Consider the following 26,258-nt stretch of genomic DNA (forward strand, 5'->3'; position numbering starts at 1 on the left):
TATGTAGATGTACTCAAGCAAGACACCGGACTGGAAGCATCTGAATTGGGAACGGTGATGCAGGACAGGAGGATATGGAGAGCTGTCGTGGTTCGGGAAAACCACCCGAAATAAGCAAGTAAGCAAGGAATCCAATTACTATACTGAAATTTCAGTGACTCAAGACAAACGGTTCAGTATATATGATAGGAAATGAGGTACATCCTTGCGGTACCTTATTTCTTATCGTAAATAACTGGACATTCGTCTAATCAAATGCTTGTAACTTTACTTCTTGAAGTCACATTGGATTCAATGTGGTGTCATAATGTGCAGGATTAGGTAGTGCATCTATTAAAAAAACAAATTTACCCCAATATTGTTCAGTTTGGAAATTGTGATTATTTTTCCAAGTGTAAGGATACTTGGCGCAGTATAGAATGAAGCCAACAAAAGTAACACCATAGGGATTACAAAGCGACCAAGGTGGCTACTATGGAATACAGCTGACTAAATATGCATTACCATTCTTAGACAGTCCTACTCACTGTCTGTGATCTATACTGGTAACAGTGTGTTTGAGTATGTTCTTATTTGTCCATCATACATAATATGTGTTAATACTTCTAACCACCGTATCAAACTAGTTAAAAAGTGCAATTTTGTATGTGTGTGTATCTTTGTAGGTGCGGCAGCATGTGTTGACCAAATGAAGCATGCTTTTCCAAAACTCTCAAGGTAGATCCAATGCCACCCCTATGTTACTCGCTTACTCTGTTGGTTCATTTATATCAAAAAGAAATTTTTTTTCACTAAAGTATGCAATAAAATCATAATTATAATTATTTACCTTTTCTAAAGCAACCACCTGCATCTCCTCTTGACAAAAAAATGGCTGCTTAAGTGTGACCAAGTATAAGTTAATGAGAAAATAGTGGCATGCAGTGGAACAAACAAGTATTGGAAGAGCAGATTTCAGATATCACTGTACAGTAAATTACCTAGACAATGATCATATGATGGGCAGCATACACCATCTCTATATATCGGCTGACAATTTTCAGTACCAGGTGGTGGCCTTTGGCAAGCCACAATGGCACAAAGTGGGTCTCCATTGTTACAGCTACACGTCTGACATGGGTCCGTGGATGGGATGGCTAGGTCTTGATTTATAGGACGTCCAGCAGAATCTCTACAATCTGAAAATCAAGCATTAAAACATCATCCTGTGAGTGGAAAGTATGAAATCAAACCTCCTGCAACTGTGGACTTTTGTATGTCTTACTAACACATACCAGGTTTCATATGAAATAGTAACAGTAAAAATGCATTTGATTGCTACATCTACAATTGGTAGGTACCTGCATGTATTGTCTTCAAGCAAAACGAGGATGATTGACCTTTTTGACTGGCAGTGATCAAAATTATTTTTTATGATTTATAAAGAATATTATAATTCTTGATTTTATAACATTTTACTATTTTGAAAATAACTTTGAAATTGAAAGTCTACTTTTATTAGACACCTGAATTACTGAACATTGATGCCAAGTTCATTCATTCATTCATTCATTTATTATTTTTCACTCATCAAATTACAAAAAGCAAGAATACATACAAAATCATAATATAAGTGAGAGTGAAGGAATCACAGGAAAGGCCAAGGAGAGGCCTGAAAATCAGTGCTCCCTTGATTGGTTAATTCATCATTTGACATGGCAGCAGACTGTCACTTCAATGAAGTAACAGTAAGCTGTCATATCTTGATATGAATTAACATAAATAAATAAAAAAATAACAGTTAACAATAGTAAATAAGAAAATGCACAACACAAATAAGTAATATACAATATAAATATCCAATGTGGTCATATAAACCAGATACAATAAGAGTTAATAGTAACTTTGCATAAGATGTTTTTTAAATACATGGCGGAATTGATTAATCGATGATGAACTTTTAATGCTGTTATCAACATTATTCCATAACTTAGTAGCTGCATATTTGATGGATTTTTCACAGAAAGCTCTTTTGATAAAAGGAAGCCTCAGACGATCTTTATTTCTGGTGTTTAAGTCATGGATTTTAGACTGTTTTATAAACAAATCATCAAAAACACTTGGTAAAAATCCATTTTCATGCTTGTACATAAATAAACCAAGTTCAAATGTATACATGTCCCTGACACTTAAAGTATTATACCTAATCAGTAAGGGATTAGTGCTACTTCTATAATCACTTGCACTTATAATACTGAAGTGCCCTCTTTGAATTTTAAAAAGATCATTTATGTATGATGAACATGCACATCCCCAAGCTAAAATACCATAGTTGATATACGGTAATATCAACGAACAATACAATGTATGTAACGCCTCATGTGGGAGGAAGTTTTTTAATTTATTAATGATACCTACATTTCTTGAACATGTTTTTACAATATTATCAATATGTTCTCTCCAAGTGATATTCTGGTCGATTTGTAGACCTAGAAACTTAGTGCTTGGCACTCTTTCAAGCGGTGTTCTTGCTGTAGAGTGCCTGTCAGAATCAAGAAAGAGTAACAAGTTGTACTCGGGTTTTGTGTTCTTCTTGGTACCGAGTAACATATAATTAGTTTTTTAGCATTGACAGATAATTTATTTACCTGGAACCATCTATTCACATTAATAAGCTCTTTGTTGAAAACCTCCTCAACAACATTAAACTGATTGTGAGAGTAAAATAAATTGGTGTCATCAGCAAATGAAATCACATCACAAGTTTATAATCTATATAATACAATACAATTCACAGCATGGTATTTCCCATACTATATCATCGCTTCACCTAAGTAATATCCATCACTATGTGCAAATGATATTAAACCATTTTTCGTGAAATCTCAATATCAGTCATTATGGATTTGACCAGACAGTTCAAATCCATCACCATGTGATACATCTGATACAATAGATTTTATTCAGAATCTTGTTAAAACATAATACATACAAATTAACAAAACTGATCAAAATCTAGGATTCTCTACAAACTTACTACTGCATCCGGATATTGGGAGTCCATTCCCATCAAAGAAGAATGCAAAGCATCCACCACAGTAATTAGCCACACACTCAGCATTGGGATATGAAGGGCAAGAGTTCACATCACAAGGGTTTGCAACGCAATTGACTGGTAATATCTCTGGAGGACAAACACCTGAAATAAAATATATACGATAACAATGAGATGAGACCAAATTTTAACGAAAAGTTGTAAATAATGGTATTTTACAAATTGACCTCAAATGACCTTTGACCTCAGTATATGACCTTGAATACCACCAATTTGGGTTCTTATAATGCAGCTATGATCCAAGTTTGATATAAAATTGGATGGTTTGAACCCAATACTACAAATTAATTGGTTGAGCTATGAGTTTTAAAATATTGGACGAGACGTAGTCGAGTCCAATATTTTAAAAATCATAGCGAAACCAATAAATTTGTAGTATTGGGTGAAAAAAAAACCATCCAATTTTATCATTATTATGTTTTCAGAATCTTACATAATTATTTTTTTGAGTCAAAATCAAGTACCGTGACGGTGAAAACAATTAATAAAGTATGGTACCGGTAAAATTATTTATGATCGATAGGTACGCCTGCCTACTGAACAACGACCCTTCGGCTTCAGAAAGTTACGACTATGGTATTGGCAGAGTGAAATGGACCCCAGATATAAAACAAACTAAGTGCAGGCTTCAACATGTTCGATTCAACGCAAAACGGTTCCTCAACAATAATTTGGACCATCATATGACATGTTCATCTCATGCATAATCATCATGATGTAAGCTTACAATTATCTTCCATTTCAATCCAAAACCCTAACGTGTTTGTGGTAATCACACACCCTGTCATGCCTGTCGAGTCTTCTAGTATTCATGGTAGTTCAAAAAAACCTATTGACAGGTAGAAATCCTCAGGTTTTGTCAGGAAATTGGATAATTTTGGTTCATTTTCTATCCCGAAAAACGGCGAGGGTGCCGAATTCGGAAGCTGTTCACATTAAGATTTTGGGCCGGTTTTACAACTTACTTTACTATTGTCACGGAAATTCACCAAACCATTCTTGTTTAACAAATATGAATAAGTAGAAAATGCTACATTGCATTTTCGTGCCTGAAATCCTTGGACAATTCTCTGTCGCTAGAGCCATCGCCGCCAAGCGCTGACTGGCTGACAGCTAAAATTTATTATTTTCATTTTCAACAACATAATTTGCACACGGTACCAAGGACGGTACGATAGTCTCATTTATGTAATTTATGGTCCCCATACCAGCCGAGAAAAATAGGTAGAGAAGCGACACTCTCTGCAAACTGCCTATACCGTGCTATACGGCAGTTGAAGACATCTAATACAGCAGAGTGAGCAGACAGTACATGTACAATGTGATTCTCTCATTTATAATTAGGATTAGGTCATTGCCAGAGCTTTGTTTTGTGAGCGGTACAAAGCGTATAAGTCCGCCCACCGCTGTCAATCATTCTAATGAACAAATAAACAAGCTCTGGCAATGACGTAATCCTAATTATAAATGAAAGAATCACATTGTACATGTACTGTCTGCTGTACTAGATGTCTTCCAACAAGTGCCGGAGTGTCGCGGTCCTGATACGAGTGGTCCTTAAGCTAAACGTACATTGGCGGGAAATTTAAAATTTAAAATGTTCACGCTAAACATTTGGGTATGAGCATGTGAAAAACAGCCCCGGTTTTCAATAAATAGCGCCCAAGTGTGTGAAAAAATCGGGCTCTTCAGCTCTGTACAAAGTATAGGGACCAAGATTCTGAAAACATAATAATGTTTGCATTAGGATTTATATTGTTCATATGAGATCAAATTTTAACCAAAAGTCTCAAATAATGGTAATTTACCAGTTGACCTCATATGACCTTGGCCCTCAGTATTTAACCTTCAACACTTATTTTTCACCAGTACTATTTCTTTATTATACATATGTACATCCATAACTGCTACACGTGTCTCTATTTACATAATAGCTAGGAATAAATACCACTCATAAAATCTCAAGTGGAGGTCACTTCAAATCATACCCCAAGTCACATATGCTTTAGAAATACAGAGATCATTCCTTTTAACCATGGAAGAAAAAGATAAGAAGGAACCACAACGACTTCGATCGGCCAAGTTTTAATCCGCTTATCTATTGACGCATGAAAAGGAAAGCTATTAATGGTACTTCCTTTCATGTATAGTCCATTTACCGCGGTCGCTGCTTGGCGAAATCATAAAAAAAAAAAAATATATAATAAACCCATCCACGAACAACAAATGCTACCGGAAGTAAGATTCTGGAATTTCCCTGATGCTTTGAGCATGCATAGTAGCTTTGTTTCGGGGTTTACAGTCACACTGTTTTCTCGATCGTGTTGTGTAGAATATGTACTTTAAAACATCGAAAAGTTCATCAAAATCGGCCGTTTATTGCTGAATTCCATCTTGATCAAATATGGTAAGATTTTGGTGACTTCATTTCGTAAATGTTTGATGAAAAATAGATGTAATTTCTTAAATAATTCAAAATGTTCCGGTTGAGTCCGGTACATGAAACCTGATGAATTTAGTAGCTTACATATGTATAATCGTAACTAGCTAACTCGTTTCAGTGCCAAAGACTGCCAACTCTGAGAAAAAAGTCATCAAAGTTTAGGAAAATTGGGCAAAATGGAAGATAGAGATGAAGGGCGCCATCTTGTTGTCAAGTCAAACCTTCCCAGCATGCAACAAGAGTGTTTTTTCGGAAAATTACGGTGTCGCCGAATCAATTTGATCACACACGGAAATTACCGAATATGACCGCTGATCACGTCACCAGAGAAAATCATGTAGTGTGCTTGCACGGAAGGTCATTAGTTCAAATCATCATCAAGACACGCTCCAGGAGACATGCAAATGCATGGAGTACAATACCAAACTAATGGGTATTGATCAAAGTAAATCCTCATGAATAACAATGTGAATTAAATGTCGGTAAAGGGAGTGAACAAAGTGAATGCGTTCGTTGTGGTTCCTTCTTATCTCTTTCTTCCATGTTTTAACCAAGTGACTTGGGGATGATTTGAAGTGACCTCTACGTGAGATGAGTCTGGTATTTATTCCTAGCTATTATGTGAAATGAGACACATGTAGCAGCTGACAAGTGCACCGCTTTGATATGGATGTATATATAAATTTGCTTGTGTTTATGTATGGGTGGATGGCAGTGCAGGGTGTGTATGTATGTGAGTGCATTTCATTTGCTTATACAAAATATAACTACATAATATATTACCTTGACAATGATCATATGATGGGCAGCATTCATCATCTGTATATATAGGCTGACAGTTTTCAGCACCAGGTGGTGGAAACGGGCAATCTATAATAGCACATACTTGTTCTCCATCGTAACAACTACATATCTGACATGGATCCGTGGATGGGATAGATTGGCCTTCATCAGCATCTGTGCAAACTGAAAAGCAAGAAAATAAATATACATCAGTTTCAGGTTCATCATCCAATAAGTGGAAGATTTTTTTTAAATATGCAGCTAGAGGGCAACATGTCTAAATGTTGAACATCCATGAGTCCTATGTCTCCCACTGGTACATGAATATATCATGTATACACGTCCATAGCTATATAATTGCATCTTAGTGGATTGTACACGCACTAAAAAAAGAAACTTGCCATTTCATTGAGTGATCATCAATCTGAATACACTTTAATAAAAGCAATAAAACTGATAAGAACATGAAGAATGTTTTATTTTCTGCAGTGTGATACCAAATTTGTGTAGAAACAATTCAATCCAAATGGTTGAGAAATTAATGATTAAAAGAAGTTTGGTGTGATTTAAAAGTTGCAAATTGAAACAGATTAGCCTGACATGGTCCACTCACTGAAGTTATCAGGTTTATGCCATCCATCGATAAAAAAAATCTTTTTACACAGTAAATAATGCAGCAACTGTTTGAATCATACCAAATGTCATTCACTCTTGATTTCTTTTTAAATAAGTGCGGCATGATGTTGCAGCTAACAAAATTCTGTACACGTTCATTTGGATTTGATTGCTTTGAATCAATATTGAGCTGTAATAGTTATGAACATCTACATGTAATCAGGCAGGCTTTTTTTATGTATTTATGTACAAGTTAACCTCAAATCACCTTTGACCTCAGTGTGTGACCTACAAAACCTGTATAAATATATTTAATTAGAATAAATTCTATTTGATCTTACCTGTTGGGCACCCTTCCTCATCTGAATTGTCACCACAATCATTATAATCATCACACACATAGCTCGCTGGTGTACAAAGACCATTGCCACAAGTGAATTCATCATCTACGCAGTCTCTTCGTGCTGTAAATGAATTTAAGATAATAATTTTAAAACTTATTATCAAACAATAACATAAAAATATCATCAAAAGTAGCTACCCCTTTTTTGGAAGATAATAACTCATTCATCAAATTTTCAAACTGATATTGCATAGTGAAGCAAGGGCACAGAGTTGACAAAATCACAACAACTGGTATGTAGATTTTTGGATCACTATAATCGATTTTGGAATAAGCCCCCAAAATTTCAAACCCTATGAAATGAGGAGTCAAATGTTACCTGGAGTCATATTTTGTAATTCCAATGCATTCCTCAGGTAATAAGCACATGAATTTCTTCAATACAATTTTGTTCAGTGAATCTGTATAGTATATTCACTGGCCATTTATCAATTTTCTCTGACCACGATCTACTGTTCAATACACACAAAGCAATGCAAACAACGTTTCCCTAAATATGGGTAGGGCTTTCAGAGTTCCAGATGTTATAAAACAATCCCTAAACATGGGTCCCGATTTGAGAAAAATTGATCAAAAACTATCAAATCAGACAATTTTTTAGGTAAAAGAATCACTATATATAGGTAGGGGTTTCAGCGTTCCAGCATAAAAAATTTAAAAAATGGGGTGTCAAATGGTTTTATGTTGCTCCTCCTCACAAAACAATTCAAATAAATAACTGTCCCTTTGGGGAAAAAAGTTAAATCAGCTCCTTTAATGCCCTTTCAACTAATCAAGACCAAATTCTCAGCAACCAAACAATTTGGAATGTCAAGGTTGGTTATACACCTTCTCCCAACAAATGGACATATTTATGGACACTCAATAAATATTAAAAAGAATTATATCCAAAATTATATCTAACCCCCATCCCGCTAATCAAAACAAAATAGGGTAATCATGATCATTCAGACAGACTCTTGACACAGACTCACATAATAATTTTGTCTGTGAAATTCAGATAAAAGGGATACTTTGGGTAAATCTAAATATGTTGCGTATCAGAAAAATTTCAGAAACAACACAATAACCAAGGTACATCAATCGAACAATCATAATTACTCGCCACAATTATTCTGCTATAATTGTTTTTGGAGTCAGCCAGCACTGAGCAAAGTACATTGCGATTGTCCAGGGAATCGTCTTGATTGATATTTGATATACATGTAGAAAACCAAAAGGCCTTGTTTATCCATTTAGGTTGCTATTACATTTAATGTGTTTAAAACTGTAGTCCTTGAACAACACAAAAAGGTACTTTTCTGTCCAATTTTGTCCTCACGTTTGCATAAAAAGGCGTGGGGATCTAATGAAAAATCTGTGAAAAGGGTATATGAACAATTGAGAAATGCTCATGGTGACCCACTTTTGTGTTGGGGGTGGAATTAAAATCCTTACGACATCCATTTTCATCTTCAGCATCGGCACAATCACTCTCATAATCGCACACATAATCAGGTGGCAGGCAAGCAAAGTAATCAGGGAATGGCTGTTGACATCTAAAGAATCCTGGCGCACAGTCTGTAAAAAACAATGAAATTAGGAAAACAATTCAATATTACCAACATGGGTGAAAGTAGGCTCTCAGTGGGAATGGACAATTCAATATAACCAACATGGGTGAAAGCAGGCTCTCAGTGGGAATGGACAATTCAATATAACCAATGTGGGTGAAAGCAGGCTCTCAGTGGGAATGGACAATTCAATATAACCAATGTGGGTGAAAGCAGGCTCTCGGTGGGAATGGACAATTCAATATAACCAATGTGGGTGAAAGCAGGCTCTCAGTGGGAATGGACAATTCAATATAACCAATGTGGGTGAAAGCAGGCTCTCAGTGGGAATGGACAATTCAATATAACCAATGTGGGTGAAAGCAGGCTCTCAGTGGGAATGGACAATTCAATATAACCAACCTGGGTGAAAGCAGGCTCTCAGTGGGAATGGACAATTCAATATAACCAATGTGGGTGAAAGCAGGCTCTCAGTGGGAATGGACAATTCAATATAACCAATGTGGGTGAAAGCAGGCTCTCAGTGGGAATGGACAATTCAATATAACCAATGTGGGTGAAAGCAGGCTCTCAGTGGGAATGAACAATTCAATATAACCAATGTGGGTGAAAGCAGGCTCTCAGTGGGAATGGACAATTCAATATAACCAATGTGGGTGAAAGCAGGCTCTCAGTGGGAATGGACAATTCAATATAACCAATGTGGGTGAAAGCAGGCTCTCAGTGGGAATGGACAATTCAATATAACCAATGTGGGTGAAAGCAGGCTCTCAGTGGGAATGGACAATTCAATATAACCAACCTGGGTGAAAGCAGGCTCTCAGTGGGAATGGACAATTCAATATAACCAATGTGGGTGAAAGCAGGCTCTCAGTGGGAATGGACAATTCAATATAACCAACATGGGTGAAAGTAGGCTCTCAGTGGGAATGGACAATTCAATATAACCAATGTGGGTGAAAGCAGGCTCTCAGTGGGAATGGACAATTCAATATAACCAACATGGGTGAAAGTAGGCTCTCAGTGGGAATGGACAATGTTCTATTTGAAATCCATACACCCCATATGGAAGACATGACCTTAAAATTCCACACAGAGAGTGTGAATATTAAATGAGGTTACCTGAATGGGTGACTCCATTTGAAATCTACACTCCATATGTGGGAGATTAAGATCAAGTCTTCCATAGGAGGTATGGATTTTATCTGGAACATCCCATTCTTCACCTTGGTAGCAAAATTAAAAGCAGGCGGGTAACCACTACCCTGGCATCAAAAATATATGTGAATGTGGCCAAAAAATAAACATTGATACAGGCTAAAGAACCACAGGCTGCAGTTAGACACATGCTAAGGCCAAAAAATGTTTGTTATATTGGAGTAACGGGCTGATCGAAAATAGGGTAGGTAGGTCGGGATTTTTTTTTTTTTTTTTTTTTAGGAACTGTTTTTGAACAATGTTGAACGAGTTAAAACATTCCTTTTTAGCACGACAAACGCATCCTTCGCAACTTCACCAACTTCCTCTCTTTGTACCTCTTCAAAACTGCATACCACTGTAACCAGATGTCAGTATGAAAGGCCCTGTAAGGTTTACATTGGCTCGATCAATTGCATGTCTCGATATTCCGCGAGTCAAATCGTCCCTCGCTGCCTGGACTCTTTGCACGATATATACGTGTTGGAATTCATCACACAGTTTTGCGCAAAGTCCCCGACCAAAACGTGTAATTCCACCCTTGTAATTGATTGGAATATTGTTTTTGAACCAGATTTACCAAACACTGAAACAGGGTAGCCGTCAGAGTGTTACAAGTAGTCGGAGGCTGCCATGACAAACACTGGTTTGGTACTTCCGGGTTGAGTAAAATTCTGTTTTTTCTGAGGAGCACCGTCATATTTTTGTCGAAAAAAAAATGTTTTTGCTTGTTTTAGGGTCGGTAAATCGTCTTTTTATTTTTATTTTTTTCAAAAAAAAAAAAAAGTGTAGGGTCGGGCCTAATAATAGGGTCGGTCGGGTTACGCCAATATAACAATTTTTTGTTTGGCCTAATTGATCACAAGAATTCATGTGGTGGAATAAACACATTCATCCATGTGCTACACTTTTGGGAATCTTTTTCCTTTGTATTTTAATACCCAACATTCAAGTCTAGATCCTCATAGTATTGCTAAATGAAGATATCAATTTTTCTATGTTTGGGACAGCTGTGAAAAACGGTAAATTGTGCTACAAGCAGAGGACATGATAAAAAAATCATTCATGTTTATTTTGATGGTGTCCTAAAAAGATCTGCCCTTCGTAATTTTAAATTTCGATGTGCAAATGAGATCCAAAATGTAGGCCTTTTTTTTCATTCAAAAAAGTTCTTAGCCAAAAACAAGTTTTAAAAAAAAAATTCATGGTAAACATACACCAACGTCAATGCAAAACATCTTAATTTAAAAAGCATCTTAACTTGTTTCATTTGATACCAAATTTGCTACTTTAGTACTTGCAGATATTTTCCATGTTTTGGATGATGTCCCTGTTTGCTTGTAATTGCCCAGAAGGATTTCTCTCATACAAGTTTGGCCCAAAAAGACATTGGTGATTAAGTCATTTGTTGTAAAACAAACGGCTGTACATAGAAAGTATGACTACTTGGTATATAATGGCCTACTAGAAAAACTGACCAACCCATATAGACATCAATTTCTCCCACATGCCAACCATTGTTTGGCCCACCTTACTAATCAGAATTAATGATCCATTTAGGATCTTGTGGGACATATGATTGCATAAATCATATACGGTTTTCTACTATGGGAGATCAAATATTCCAGAGTTCTGTGAGAAATTAAATATTAAAAAAAATATTGTATATATAGCTGTCCTCATTAGAGGGATGTGATCTAGAATGACAGATGAATCGTTTATACAGTCGGCCATCTCAAAAAAATGTCACATTGAAAAAGAGAAATTAGTCAGATTTATTGTATTTGAGCCGAAGGCTACAGATGTAGACAAAACTTCTACAATATCCTAGATTAAAAAGATGCCTTTTTAATAATTCAACATAGTAAGACATAAAAAAGACATACGTGGGAATGGGATGTTGCATTCTGCATCTGAAATCTGCCTTCCACTGAACTCGTAGAAGACAGCACTGCATTGGCCACAGGTATTAGGCAAACACATTACAGCTGGACCATAGGCAGGGCATGGAGAGGTTTCAGGGTCATAATCGCATGGATCAACCACACACTCCACACGTCCTTGTTCACAATCTACAAAAACAAGTAATGAAAATTGTTAATATACTATCCTTTAACATCTAGGTTTTATCAATATTTTAAACATCTACTAAAACGTAATTACCACCCCCCCCCCTCTATTATGAGATTAATAACTCAAAAGATATGCATCAGAACAAACTGAGATAGCAAAAAGAAAACCAATTTTGTTTTGCAAATATTTATGCCTCATTTGTCTCAATAGTGCACAATTTGTTGCCATGGTGACCCACTGAATGTTGCATTTAGTTGCACTTATATGAGAATGTTGCTTTTGTTGCTAGAGTGACTGGTCATCACTAAAATGACACTGGTCACTGGGGGTCATCCTTGACCAGTAATGTAGAGAGTGTAATGGTGCACTGACTTGAGTAGCTTTTGAGTGCAACTTTTGAAAATGCATCTTTTTCATTCAATGAGTCAGCATGGCTACAAATTTTGAGCTATCAAGTCAAATGAGGTATTAAAATTTGTAGAATTAACCTGGGTTTGTTTTTGCTATTTCAGTTCATAAATAGTGCAATAAAATAAGAGCCAATGGGGATGAAACCAGTTCAATATCCAGTCTAACTTAATATCACCTTGGACTGGGCAGACATATTAATAATATATTATAATGTACTTTGTATGAGGGCCTGCTTGGAAAGCAGTGCTTGTCACTGAAGCTGTTTTACCCTCAATAAAGAAAGATTTCTATCTATCTATCTATCTATCACACAATTAACTATAGAAATTCCTTGCAGGTATATCTAAAACAACATAGTACAAGAAATTCTTTTAAGGTACATTGTACTATGTCTAATTCATTCATTCATTTATTTATTCATTACCACAATTCACTTAAACAAGTTGTATCAAATTTGAATTATTATCTTACCACACAGTTGTGTTTCATCTGTTCCATCAATACAATCTCTAAAGTCATTGCATACTTTGTCAGCTGGAAGCACCTGAATATCTGTATACCACCTTGTATCTCCTCTGCATGTCTGGATGATGTCTACAATTAAACACAACCACAAATGACGACTTCACATTCAGGTGTTTTTGTTACAGTATATAAGAGTCTTTACATTTGTACATAAATAGTTTCATCAAACCATTAATGAAAATAAACATTTAATGCATTCCTTCTTTATAATAAACAAGCATTCTGAATTAATTAATGTCACAATATTTCAATAGCCCTTTGAATGTTTGATTAAAAATGTTCAAATTTTCCCCCTTTAATGTAGTCTGAGTTTTCTCTTCAATACACTCTGGCTCTTTCATATTTTGTTTATTTAGATTTATGACACACTCGTTTGCTTTGCACTATAACATGTAGAAAAATGCAATACCCTGTTTCATGATAGCCTGAAAAATGTACCTAAATCAAACAGATGAACGCAGGACGTCCACTCAAAAATCAGTGGGAGTGGTCTAGTTTATAGACACATAACCTGATATGACAATTGCATGATTTTGGGTGTCATCCATCATGCTGTAGATGTATGATGTTATTATTGATGATCAGAATTATTGATGACATATAAACACACTTGTAGAGATGTGCACATGTAGCAAGATGTATGCAAGACTAATGTAATACTCTCACACACTTCAAGTACACATGACTATAGATAGTGAAGTTGGAAACAAGTTTTGTTCACTCTATAAAACAACATTTCATGATGGTAATTTTATCATAGTGTACAGCAGCTAACTCAAAATATTGGACCTGCGTGTCATCTATCACATATAGTAGAGGATAGCAAAAACAAAATTTCCTATATTTTATTCTCTAAATAAAATACCATATAATCTAGATCATCCTATCTTTTAAGCTTGTGCAATGGGAGTATATTTTGAGCTGACATTTTGAGCTAACAATGCTTGTATTTCAGACTAATACAGACTATTTATGAAGTCCCTGCAAATGGTATGCTGTGAATTCTCGCATATTCATGAGAGCCGGTCTTTGGATCTTGCCGTGTCTAATCTTCACGCCAGCATTTCGTGCATTTGCGTATACGCCATAGGAGGTTGCGTGTCTTCGCGTATGACCGTAAAAATATGTGGTACATGCGCAGCACTTTTGCCTGTCACATTCCATGGAACGATTAGCCCTCCTTATCGGGTGATGCTGAGACTTTGACTGTTTGGAGTTTGTCTGTATCTCGATAGTCCATGGCTTGTACATACTTTAATTCTAGTGAAATATATATCCATGCATTTCCATGAAAAAAAGTTGGATGCAAGATTTGTGACTTCTAAGTCAGTTGAATTTTACCCAATATATTTTAATACACATTTGTGCATATATCGTACCTGTGTCAGTTCTTGTTGACAAATTTATAACAAATGCGTCATCTCTGTAAGGTGCAAAGGCCGTCAAACCGACAAACAGTGTGTTTTCACCAACAGGCGATACCACATCCAACAAAGTCTGAGATGTTCTATAACCTATCCCTGGACCACCATCAGCATTGGGATCAGGGCCGAAATAAAGACGTCCACGTTGCTCTGATGTAAATAAATTAACAACTGCATAAACACGTTGGCCTACAGGAGCAGTAACACGCCATAGACAAGAAAATTCATCAGATGGATAATTCGATGGTACTTGGTAGAAGAAAGATGATGGAGCAGCTATCTCACCACAAACTAGAGGAGAAAGAAGATAAACTGTTAAATATACCGTAAAACCTCGTCTACAAGCATATAGAGTGTCTCTGATAAAAGCTAAATTATTCCAGGCGCCATTATGGAGTTTGAGCAAATAAATTACAGATCCAAGCATATACAAACAAGTATTATTGTAAGACCAATCTATTGTATTGGAATATTTACGCTTGTTTCGTGTTAATTAAGCTTTCATCAAAAACACTTTATATGCTTGTAGACGAGGTTTTACAGTACAATATATCTTTATTCAAATAATCCTGTATGTTTGTGATCTACAACTTTGCAATATTGATGAAGAACAAATTGAGAGCAGCATGGCAAAAATAGTCGAAATCTTTGGCTCTGGTGCAAGAGGTCCTGGGTTTGATCCCTGGTGCAGGCAACAATCATTTATCCAATAATAATTATTCAATTATCTTAGTTCTTTCTCTCATTCTCTCTATTGATAGAACAATCAAAATTTGAAAGAACCAAAAACCATTATAGCAGTTACTATCTATTCAGTGGTTCATCTCAACAAAAGCCCTGCCAACTACTGATATTTGGCCCTTCAACAACTCTAAAATAAAGGAAGAAATGAGAAATTGGGGTCTATTTAGCCCTGAAGCATGTACCTTTGAAATGTGTTTACGTTTAGCCCCTCGTTTAACCCTCAAATAAATAAAGTTAAGAACCCTAGCTTGATCTATATTATTAAGTCATCACTGCCGTGCCCAATTCCTTCCATAAAAAGGCAAATAGTTCCTCAATTTTTTGTGGCTATTATGTATTAATGTACAAACTTCTCAACACTTACAATCGGAACAATCCTTCTCATCCGAATTATCCCCACAGTCATTGTCGCTATCACACTGCCAAGTACTTGGTATGCAGTCGCCATTATCACAGGTGAATTCAACACTCAAGCAAGTATTACACCCGATCTCATCAGATCCATCAGGACAGTCATTTTCACTATCACAGACATAGGTACTTGGTATACAATTTCCATTACCGCAAGTAAATTGGAATTCATTGCAATCAGGACAATTTGCTTCATCAGATCCATCACCACAGTCATTGTCAGAATCACACAGGTATCCCTCTGGTATGCAAAGACCATTGCCACAAGTGAATTCATCATCTACGCAGTCTCTTCGTGCTGTAAATGAAATAAAGATAATAATTTAAAAACTTATTATCAAACAATAACATAAACATATCATCAAAAGTAGTTACCCTTTTTTGGAAGATAATAATTCATTCATCAAATTTTCAAACTGAAATTGCATAATGAAGCAAGGTAAAGAAATAGAGGGCACTCACACAGAGTTGACAAAATCATAAGATTGGGTAGGTAGATTTTTGGATTGTATTTAATTTTGGAAAAGGCCCCCAAAATATTAAGCCCAATGAAATGAGGAGTCAAAGGTTACCTGGAGTCATATTTTGAAATTACAGCAGAGCATTCCTCAGGTCATAAGGATTCAGGAGAAGCATAGTTTGACTTAGGCTGATGAACTGTTTTGAGTTATTAGCAAAAAGGTCCAAAGTCAAATTTTGATCTCCACATGTGGTCAAATTTGAAAAACTGCTCTGGTCTGTGTCAAGTCCGGGGAGAGGTATTGACGTATGTAAGGTATACAGGGATGTGCTCTTGCAAAGAAAAAACCCTACGCATGGATCATGATATGAGAAAAATTGGTTGAAAACTGTCAAATCAGCCTTTTTTAAAGGTAAAAAAAATCCCTAAATGTAGGTGGGGTTTCAGAGTTCCAGATTTGAGAAAAAACATCCCTAAACATGGGTCCCGACTTGAGAAAAATTTATCAAAAACTTTCAAATCAGCCATTTAAAAAAAAAAAAAAAAAGATTAAAAAAATCCCTACATATTGGTCGGGTTTCAGAGTTCCAGCACCACACCCCTGTAAAATTGGGGTGTCAAATGGTTTCACATTGCTCCTCTTCATAAAACAATTCAAATAAAGAATTGTCCGCTCGGAAAAAATTCAGGTAAAATCGGGACCAAAAAAATTAACATAATGTTAAATCAGCTCCATTAAGGGCTGGAGTATGAACGTTTGGACAGTATTTATTTTGGGACATTAGAGCACATCAGACATATCGAATTGCATTCTGAATACGAAGAATGTCATTCTGATATCAAATAATTTTGATTTTTTGAAATTCGCAATTTAATACACATTTTATGGCAAATCATTAAAAATTGATATTTTTGATATTTAACAGTACTTGAAGTAAACTTTATAAATCTGATGATTTATACTTAAAGTGTATGTAGGTGGGATGAAAAGCCGACGATCAATTGAAAATTTTAACCTTTCAGTATTGAAAATATGGATTTTTTCCCAAAACACCAAAAAAAATTAGGTCTTTTTGGGAAAAAATCCATATCTTCAATATGAAAGGTCAAAATTTTCAATTGACCGCTAACTTTTCCTTCCTGCTACATACACTTTAAGAATATATCATTAGATTTATATAATTTACTTCGAGGACTGTTATATATCAAAATTTGAAAAATATCAAATTTTATAATTTGTCATAAAATTTAGATATATTGTAATTTTCAAAAATGAAAATTATTTGATATCAGAAAGACATGCTTCGTATTCAGAATGCAATTTGATAGGTCTGAGGTGCTCTCATGTCGCACAAAAAATACTGTCGAAATGCAATAAACGCTCATTTTAGATCCCTTAATGCATTTTCTCCTAATCCAGACCAAATTCTCAGCGACCAGACAATTTGGAATGCCAAGGTTAGTTATGCACCTTCTCCCAACAAATGGACAGATTTATGGACACACAATTACAGATTAAAAGAATTATATCCAAAATTATATCTAACCCCCTCCCACTAATCGAAACAAAATTGGGTAATCATGATCATTCAAATTATTTTTCCGATCAAATTCAGAAAAAAATGGATACTTTGGGAAAATCTATATATATGTTGCGTATCGGAGAAATTTCAGAAACAACCCAACAACTGAGGTACATCAATCGAACAATCAACATAACTCACCACAATTATTCTGCAATAACTGTGTTTTGGAGTCAGCCAGCGCTTAGCAAAGTACATTGCAATTGTCCAGGGAATCGTCTTGATTGATATTTGATATAGAAAACAAAAATTCTTGGTTTATCCAATTTAGGTTGCTTTTACATTTGATTGAAAAGGGGTGCTTAAAACTGTAGTCCTTGAACAACACAAACAATGTACTTTCTGCCCAATAGTTTGTGTAAAAAAGGGGGAGGGAATTTAATGAAAAATCTGTGTTAAGGGCATTTTAATAATTCAGGAATGCTCATGGTGACCCACTTTTTTTCTTTTTTGAGGGGGGGGGTGAAATTATATATCCTTACGACATCCATTTTCATCTTCAGCATCAGCACAATCACTCGCATAATCACACACATAATCAGGTGGTAAGCAAGCAAAGTAATCAGGGCGTGGCTGTTGACATCTAAAGAAACCTGGTGCACAGTCTGTGAAGAACAAAGAAATTAAAAAAACAATTCAATATAACCAATGTGGGTAAAGGAGCTCTCAGTGGGAATGGACAGAATATTATGAACAGTACATTGGCCTTTCCAGTTGAAATCCATATACACCAAGCCACTATGAAAGACATGACCTTAATCACCCACACAGAGGGTGTTAATTTTAAATGGGGTTACCTGAATGGGTGACTCCATTTGAAACCTACACTCCTATATATGGGAGATTAAGATCATATCTTAGGGGGTATATGGATTTTAACTGGAACAGCCCATTCGTCAACTTGAATGGAATTTGAATCAAGGGACATTTTGGGTAGGAATATTAAAAGCAGGTGGGTAACCACTACTCTGGCATAAAAAGGTAACATTACCCAGCTGTAGTTGGTATAGCTGAATTACATCAGTGAATTCCATATATAGGTGAGGGGGCTTTTTAGGTAGCAGCACCTGGGCTTTGTAACACCATATCTCTTCCCATTAGAGAGGCCCATATTACTTACTTTTATATTTCATCATTTTAAAATCACATTCTGTTTGCATGATATTATTTCAAGTGTTAATTTTCTGTTGCTTTATCCCAGGGCAGTAGTTTGTATACTGCACTTTGATTCTTTATGAAAAAGTGCATTATAAATAAATCATGTATAGGCACAGTACCGACATGTTCTGATTTGATTGGTCAATGACCAAGCATTATGCCCCCATCATACTTTCATGTACACGTCATGCCGCATGCCGCAGCGGCAATCAGCAGAACGTATCGACCAATGACAAGCCTTGATTGTGTCCGTTTGTCTGCAATGCGTGTGTGCCACGCCGCTCAGCGGCAAGCGGCATGGTAGTATGAAACCAGCATTAGGCCTAAGCTCCTCTTTGCAACAAGTCTGTGTAAGTGCATCATTCATTGAAAGCACCTGCTCAGTGAAGTACATCGTAACAGCTAGTCATCACTTGGTTTTTTTAACAACTTAATACAGGCTAAAGAACCACAGGCTGCAGTTAGACACATGCTAATGGCAGCACAATTGATCACAAGAATGCATGTGGTGGAATAAACACATTCATCCATGGTAACTTGTGCTTAACTTTTGGGAATCTTTTTTCCTTTGTATTTCAATACCCAACATTCAAGGCTAGATCCTCATAGTATTGCTAAATGAAGATATCAATGTGTGTATGTTTGGGACAGCTGTGAAAAACGGTAACTTGTGCTACGAGCAGAGGACATGCTAAAAAATCATTCATGTTTATTTTGATTATATGATAGGTAACTGCTCTCTCAAGCTTTATTACCTTGATATACCTTATAAAGATCTGCCCTTCATGATTTTAAAATTTGCTTGCAAAAAACATGGTAACTTGTGCTACAATAACTTGTGCTATGGCAACTCATGCTACAGTTTGTCCGGCCAAAAAGATGGAAACGAATTAAGTAATAAATACATTAACTAATAACTAATAAAACATGAAAAGCATCATAAATATGTAAGTTTCACTATTAAATGAGTCATTTAAAAACAAAAGACATGAAATAGAACCTTAATGAAGATGTGCAAAGGAAATCCAAAATGTAGGCCTTTTTTCACTCAAAAAAGTTCAAATTTAGCCAAAAACAAGATTTTCAAAGAAAATTCATGGTAAACATGCACAGACATCAATGCAAAACATCTTAATTTAAAAAGCATGTTTAACTTGTTTCATTTTTATACCAAATTTGCTACTGTAGTACTTGTAGTTTTAAAGGTATTTTCCGTGTTTTGGATGATGTCCCTGTTTGCTTGGAATTGCCCAGAAGGACTTCTCTCATACAAGTTTGGTTAAAAAAAAGACATTGGTGATTAAGTCATTTGTTGTAAAACAAACTGCTGTGCATATAGAAAGTACGACTACTTGGTATATATGGCCTACTAGAAAACTGACCAATCCATACACAAAATGCCTCCTATATGCCAGCACAACCACTGTGTGGCCCCCCTTACTAATCAAAATTAATGATAAATTAGGATCTTGTGGGACATATGATTGCATAAATCATATACGGTTTTCTACTATGGGAGATCAAATATTCCAGAGTTCTGTGATAAATTACATATTAAAAAAATATTGTATAAAATAGCTGTCCTCATTAGAGGGATGTGATCCAGAATGACAGATGAATCGTTTACAGCCGGCCATCTCAAAAAAATGTCACATTAAAAAAGAGAAATTAGTCAGATTTATTGTATTTGTACCAAAGGCTACAGATGTAGAAAAAACTTCTACTATATCCTAGATTAAAAAGATGGGTTTTTCATAATTCAAACATAGTAAGACATAAAAACGACATACGTGGGAATGGAATGTTGCATTCTGCATCTGAAATCTGCCTTCCACTGAATTCATAGAAGACAGCACTGCATTCACCACAGGTATTAGGCAAACACATTACAGCTGGACCATAGGCAGGACACGGAGGGTTTGCAGTGGTAAAATAGCATGGATCAACCACACACTGCACGTGTCCTTGTTGACAATCTACAAAAATAAGTTATGAAAATTGTTAAAATTGAAAACTGTTAATAGTAAGCATATAGTTGATAATCTTGGGATCATCTATATCCATAATTATATTGATCATTCTCTTCAAAATCTCATATTTATATGAAATAGTAAAACAATTTATTCAATCTTTTAAACATCTAGGCTAGTTGTTTTAGATTCATAACGTCATTCATAACCTCATTAATAAACGCGATGCATGCAATCCAATTACATTTAGTTATTTGTGAAAACGCAAACGCAAATCGAGGTCATTAATATCTCACAATTGACCTCAAAATGCGTAATGGTTTGCAAGTAAATATTAGTAACCTCCACAAGCGCCGTCTTGTGCGTCGAACAAACTGCACGCGCGCTGGCTGCCGTAGTTGGATTGCGCGCTACCATATTTGCACAGTTTGCGATACGCAATTTTGTTATTGGTCGTCCTGTTTTAGCCTGATCGATTCTTGGAAAGGGAAGTTGTAAAAAATCATCTATTTTGACAAACTTTTGAGCAAACTTTTGTGTTATTTTGTAAAGTGAAGAGATCAAAGTGATGGTTATGAATGAAGTTAATAACTTTGCATCGGTAATATGTCGGGCATTGTGAAAAATCTAAACATTTTGCTTTGGACATCAGAATATCCCTCTGTTCACAATGCACTCCAAATAACCGATGCGCAGTTATTAACCTCTAATTGATGGGCCGTTCACAGAATTCATGTCAATGTTTTGTCACTTAATTAGTTACTTGCAGATATCTAGCGAATTCTCTTGGTCGGGCTGATATCACACCAGGAGAAATAGCTTCATGCAAAACCAGTAGGCCTATATATTTGTGCAGGTCCTCTGTTCGTCCAAAGGGACAACAGAAATAATGTTCCCATGTCCGACTTCTGGGGTCCAACTAGGTCCATGATGAGAGGCTTGTGTCGTCTACACCAAAATTAAAAGGCTCATCACACAATCAACTATAGAAACTCCTTACAGGTATGTCTAAATCAATATTCCCTACAAGAAACTCTTTTAAGGTACATATTGTATGTCTGTATCAAAGTTGTATTATTTGAACTTACCACACAGTTCTGTTTCATCTGTTCCATCAATACAATCTCTAAAATCATTGCATACTTTGTCAGCTGGAAGCACCTGAATATCTGTATACCACCTTGTATCTCCTCTGCATGTCTGGATGATGTCTAGAATTAAACACAACCACAAATCACTTTTTATATGCAGGTGTTTTTGTTACAGTATATGAGAGTCTTTACATTTGTACATAAATAGTTTCATCAAACCATTAATGAAAATAAACCTTTTATGCATTCCTCCTTTATAATAAACAAGCATTCTGAATTAATTTCACAATATTTCAATAGCCCTTTGAATGTTTGATTAAAAATGTTCAAATTATTTCATTTTTTCCCTGCAATGTAATCTGGGTTTTTCCTTCAAGCTTGTATCTTACATTCTTATTCAGTGGGAGTGGTCTAGTTTATAGACACATAACCTGATATGACAATTGCATGATTTTGGGTGTCATCCATCATGCTGTAGATGACGTCATCAGAATTATTGATGACATTATGAACACACATGTAGAGATGTGCACATGTTGCGAGTTGTATATGTGTAGGTCTAGAATATATACTCTCACACACCTCCAGTACACATGACTAAAGATGTGAAGTTGTAAACAAGTTTTGTTCACTCTATAAGAGATTTCATGATGCAGGGGTGTGAGAGGCCTCTGACAAAAAAGGAAAATTACTAAACAAGCTGAAAAACAGCGTAAAATCAGGGTAATTGGGGGTGAAAAAAAACCAAAAACATAAAATAAAATAAAAAAAAGCTGAACTCTCACACCCCTGATAATGATAGTGTATACCATAGTACTCAAATATTGGACCTGCCTGTCGTCTATCACACGGTAGAGGGTGGTAAATACAAAATTTCCTATCATTTTATTCTCTAAATAAAAAAACAGAAGATATAGATCATTCTATCTCTTAAGCCTGTGCAATAGGAGTATATTTTGGGCTGACAATGCTTGTACATATTGAATTATATGTATAATATCCATGCATTTCCAAGAAAAAAAGTTGGATGCAAGATTTGTGACTTCTAAGTTCAGTTGAATTTTCCCCAATATATTTTAATAACACATTTGTGCATATATCGTACCTGTATCAGATCTTGTTGACAAATTTATAACAAATGCGTCATCTCTGTAAGGTGCAAAGGCTGTCAAACCGACAAACAATGTGTTTTCACCAACAGGGGATACCACATCCAACAAAGTCTGAGATGTCCTATATGCTATCCCTGGACCATCAGCGTTGGGATCAGGGCCAAAATAAAGATGTCCACCTTGCTCTGATGTAAATAAATTAACAACTGCATAAACACGTTGGCCTACAGGAGCAGTAACACGCCATAGACAAGAAAATTCATCAGATGGATAATTCGATGGTACTTGGTAGAAGAAAGATGATGGAGCAGCTATCTCACCACAAACTGGAGGAGAAAGAAGATAAACTGTTAAATATACAATATATCTTTATTCAAATAATCCTGTATGTTTGTGATAAACGACTGATTTTAACAAATCTATCTACAACTTTGCAATATTGATGAAGAACAAATTGAGAGCAGCATTTCAAAATAGTTGAAATCTATGACTCTGGTGCAAGAGGTCCTGGTTTGATCCCTGATGCAGGCAACAATCATTTATCCAATAGTAATTATTCAATTATCTTAGTTCTCTCGCTCTCTCTCGATTGATAGAACAATCAAGATTTGAAAGAACCAAAAACCCGTATAGCAATCACAATCTATTCAGTGGTTCATTTCAACAATAGGCCTGCCAACTACTGATATTTGGCCCTTCAACAACTCTAAAATAAAGGAAGAAATTAGAAATTGGGGTCTATTTAGCCCTGAAGCATGTACCTTTGAAATGCGTTTAGCCCCTTGTTTGACCCTCAAATAAATAAAGTTAAGAACCCTAGCTTGATCTTTATTGTTATCCTCACAAGTCATCACTGCCATGCCCAATTCCTTCCATAAAAAGACAAATAGTTCCTCAATTTTTGTGACTATTGTGCACAAACTCCTCAACACTTACAATCATCACAATCCTCCTCATCCGAATTATCCCCACAGTCATTATCATTATCACACTGCCAAGTACTTGGTATGCAGTTGCCATTATCACAGGTGAATTCAACACTCAAGCAAGTACTACACCCGATCTCATCAGATCCATCACCACAGTCATCATACTCATCACACACCCAGATGTTTGGTAGACAGACACCATTGTTGCATGTAAATTCATCGCAGTCGGGACAGTCTGCTTCATCTGATAAATCACCGCAGTCATTGTCAGAATCACAGACAAATGTACTTGGTATACAATTTCCATTGTCGCAAGTAAATTGAAATTCATTGCAGTCTGGACAGTTTGCTTCATCTGATAAATCACCACAATCATTGACATTATCACACACATATGCATTTGTTACACAGTTTCCATTATTGCAAGTAAATTCATTGGCATTACAAGCTGGACAGTTTATATCCAATTCATCTGAATTGTCACCACAATCATCATAAGCATCACACAGGTAGCCCACTGGTACACAAAGACCATTGCCACAAGTGAATTCATCATCTGGGCAGTCTCTTCGTGCTGTTTAAAAAAACAAACATAAATAATAAATTTGTTACAAAAATAGTAGCTTGAAACTTAATAATCTTATAGCGTATCAAGACTTACTTGTGATATGTAAAATCCTGCATCCTTGGACTCAAACTTATAATGCTATTGATGACTGTCTCTGTATATGTGACAGGATCAAGGGGAATGAGTCACATGTCAACCCTGGTTGAAAATGAGTTTTACATGTTTTTAATACTATAGAGGACATTTAGAGCTTTCAGAAACTGAAAACCCTGAAAACAATATATAAGAAAAGAATTTGAATGCTTTCTTTGCCAATATCTAAAAAATAAGCGACATCCGACTCATTTCCCTTGATCGTGTCACATATTAGAAGCAGCACACAGATGGTAATTGAAGGGAAGTATAACAACCATCATCTGCACCATCTACCCTCCACATAAACTTTCTTGACCAGAAGAGTTCAGATGTAAAATGCGATATATGCTATTTTCATACTTTTTGAGACAAAGCCACCAACATGTACCATATCCTATATACATGTACTTTTAAAATTCATGTAAGAAAATATACCTTTTATATGTTAACTCTCTTCACGCGGGTGTCGACTGCAGACGACAGTTTCAAAAAAAATTTAAAAATTCAAAAATTTCAGAAATGTAAATTTTCATGACCATATTTGGAATCAGCATGAAAAATGCATTAAAATGAGTACAAACAAGCCTAGTATTGGTTCAGTAGTTCTTAAGATAGCTCTTGATATTTTGAGAAAATATTTCAAAACTTGGAACTTTTTCCGTTGAAGCGCATGGCTAGCACGCAGAGCATTAAGAAGACATTTTAAAACTTTAAGAGCTAAAAGTGCTATAAGGTTGAAATGAATGTACTGAAGGTGATAGAAACACAAACTACCAACAACCACAAACACACATAGACAAATGACAATCGCCACACACAACAAAAAAATCCTTACGGCATCCATTTTCATCTTGAGCATCGGCACAATCACTCTCGTAATCACACACATAATCAGGTGGTAGGCAAGCAAAGTAATCAGGGCGTGGCTCTTGACATCTAAAGAATCCTGGTGCACAGTCTGCAAAACACAATGAAATTAGGAAAAAAGTTAACATATTTTATATCCATACAATGTATGATTGTCAACTGTAAAAAAATAATTCGTAATTTTACACTTCTACATCAAATGAAAAAAAAATCATAAAAATATTGTCATCATGTTCAAAGTAAACAAGTACATATACATGTACCATGGTCATGCGTATATGATGCATGGCCGTAAATGTACCCCTCCCGGCTGAAACATGAATATTAATAAACTGAAAAATGTACGGCAAGAATTTTCGCCCATGTATGTCAGAATTCACTTTTCAATGTGCAAACTGTAGTTAAGATAATGAAAATGGTCAAGTCATTTGAGAAAAATAAAAATGGTGCGCAAGAACCGGACCCTTTCAAGAGAAATATACAGCTTATTTAGAAAATATTGACATAGGGTCATCGGCAGAAATATTTTGCACATAGTTTTCTCAGTCGTCAAACCAGAGATTTTTCTCAGAAGTCAATACCCTGGAACAGATGAACCAAAGATGAATACCCTAGCCATTAGTCCACTAAGAGAAACAAACAAACAAACAAACAAACAAACAAATAAACAAACAAACAAAAAACAATGCATCGAATTCCGTACTCAACC

At 35.7% G+C, this 26,258-nt stretch overlaps 1 protein-coding gene across 11 annotated transcripts in view; it reads right to left on the reverse strand.

Moving 5' to 3' along the window:
• Positions 1-26,258, reverse strand: part of LOC140160065 (uncharacterized) — an 88,436-nt gene that overhangs the window by 36,392 nt on the left and 25,786 nt on the right. For 9 of the 11 annotated variants that reach the window (XM_072183353.1, XM_072183383.1, XM_072183379.1 and 6 more), the window contains 15 exons: positions 25,518-25,640; positions 23,987-24,553; positions 23,044-23,376; positions 21,936-22,058; positions 20,668-20,853; positions 18,202-18,324; positions 15,630-15,974; positions 14,477-14,812; positions 13,044-13,166; positions 11,975-12,160; positions 8,776-8,898; positions 7,277-7,399; positions 6,321-6,503; positions 3,017-3,178; positions 981-1,178 (listed from right to left, as the gene is read on the reverse strand). In XM_072183353.1, the coding sequence (XP_072039454.1) occupies positions 981-1,178; positions 3,017-3,178; positions 6,321-6,503; positions 7,277-7,399; positions 8,776-8,898; positions 11,975-12,160; positions 13,044-13,166; positions 14,477-14,812; positions 15,630-15,974; positions 18,202-18,324; positions 20,668-20,853; positions 21,936-22,058; positions 23,044-23,376; positions 23,987-24,553; positions 25,518-25,640 (3,234 nt within the window). The remainder of the gene's footprint in view (positions 1-980; positions 1,179-3,016; positions 3,179-6,320; positions 6,504-7,276; positions 7,400-8,775; positions 8,899-11,974; positions 12,161-13,043; positions 13,167-14,476; positions 14,813-15,629; positions 15,975-18,201; positions 18,325-20,667; positions 20,854-21,935; positions 22,059-23,043; positions 23,377-23,986; positions 24,554-25,517; positions 25,641-26,258) is intronic. The other 2 variants (XM_072183391.1, XM_072183386.1) reach the window with 2 other exon arrangements.

The sequence above is a fragment of the Amphiura filiformis genome, chromosome 1 (genome assembly GCF_039555335.1).
Source record: "Amphiura filiformis chromosome 1, Afil_fr2py, whole genome shotgun sequence".
NCBI lineage: Eukaryota > Metazoa > Echinodermata > Ophiuroidea > Amphilepidida > Amphiuridae > Amphiura > Amphiura filiformis.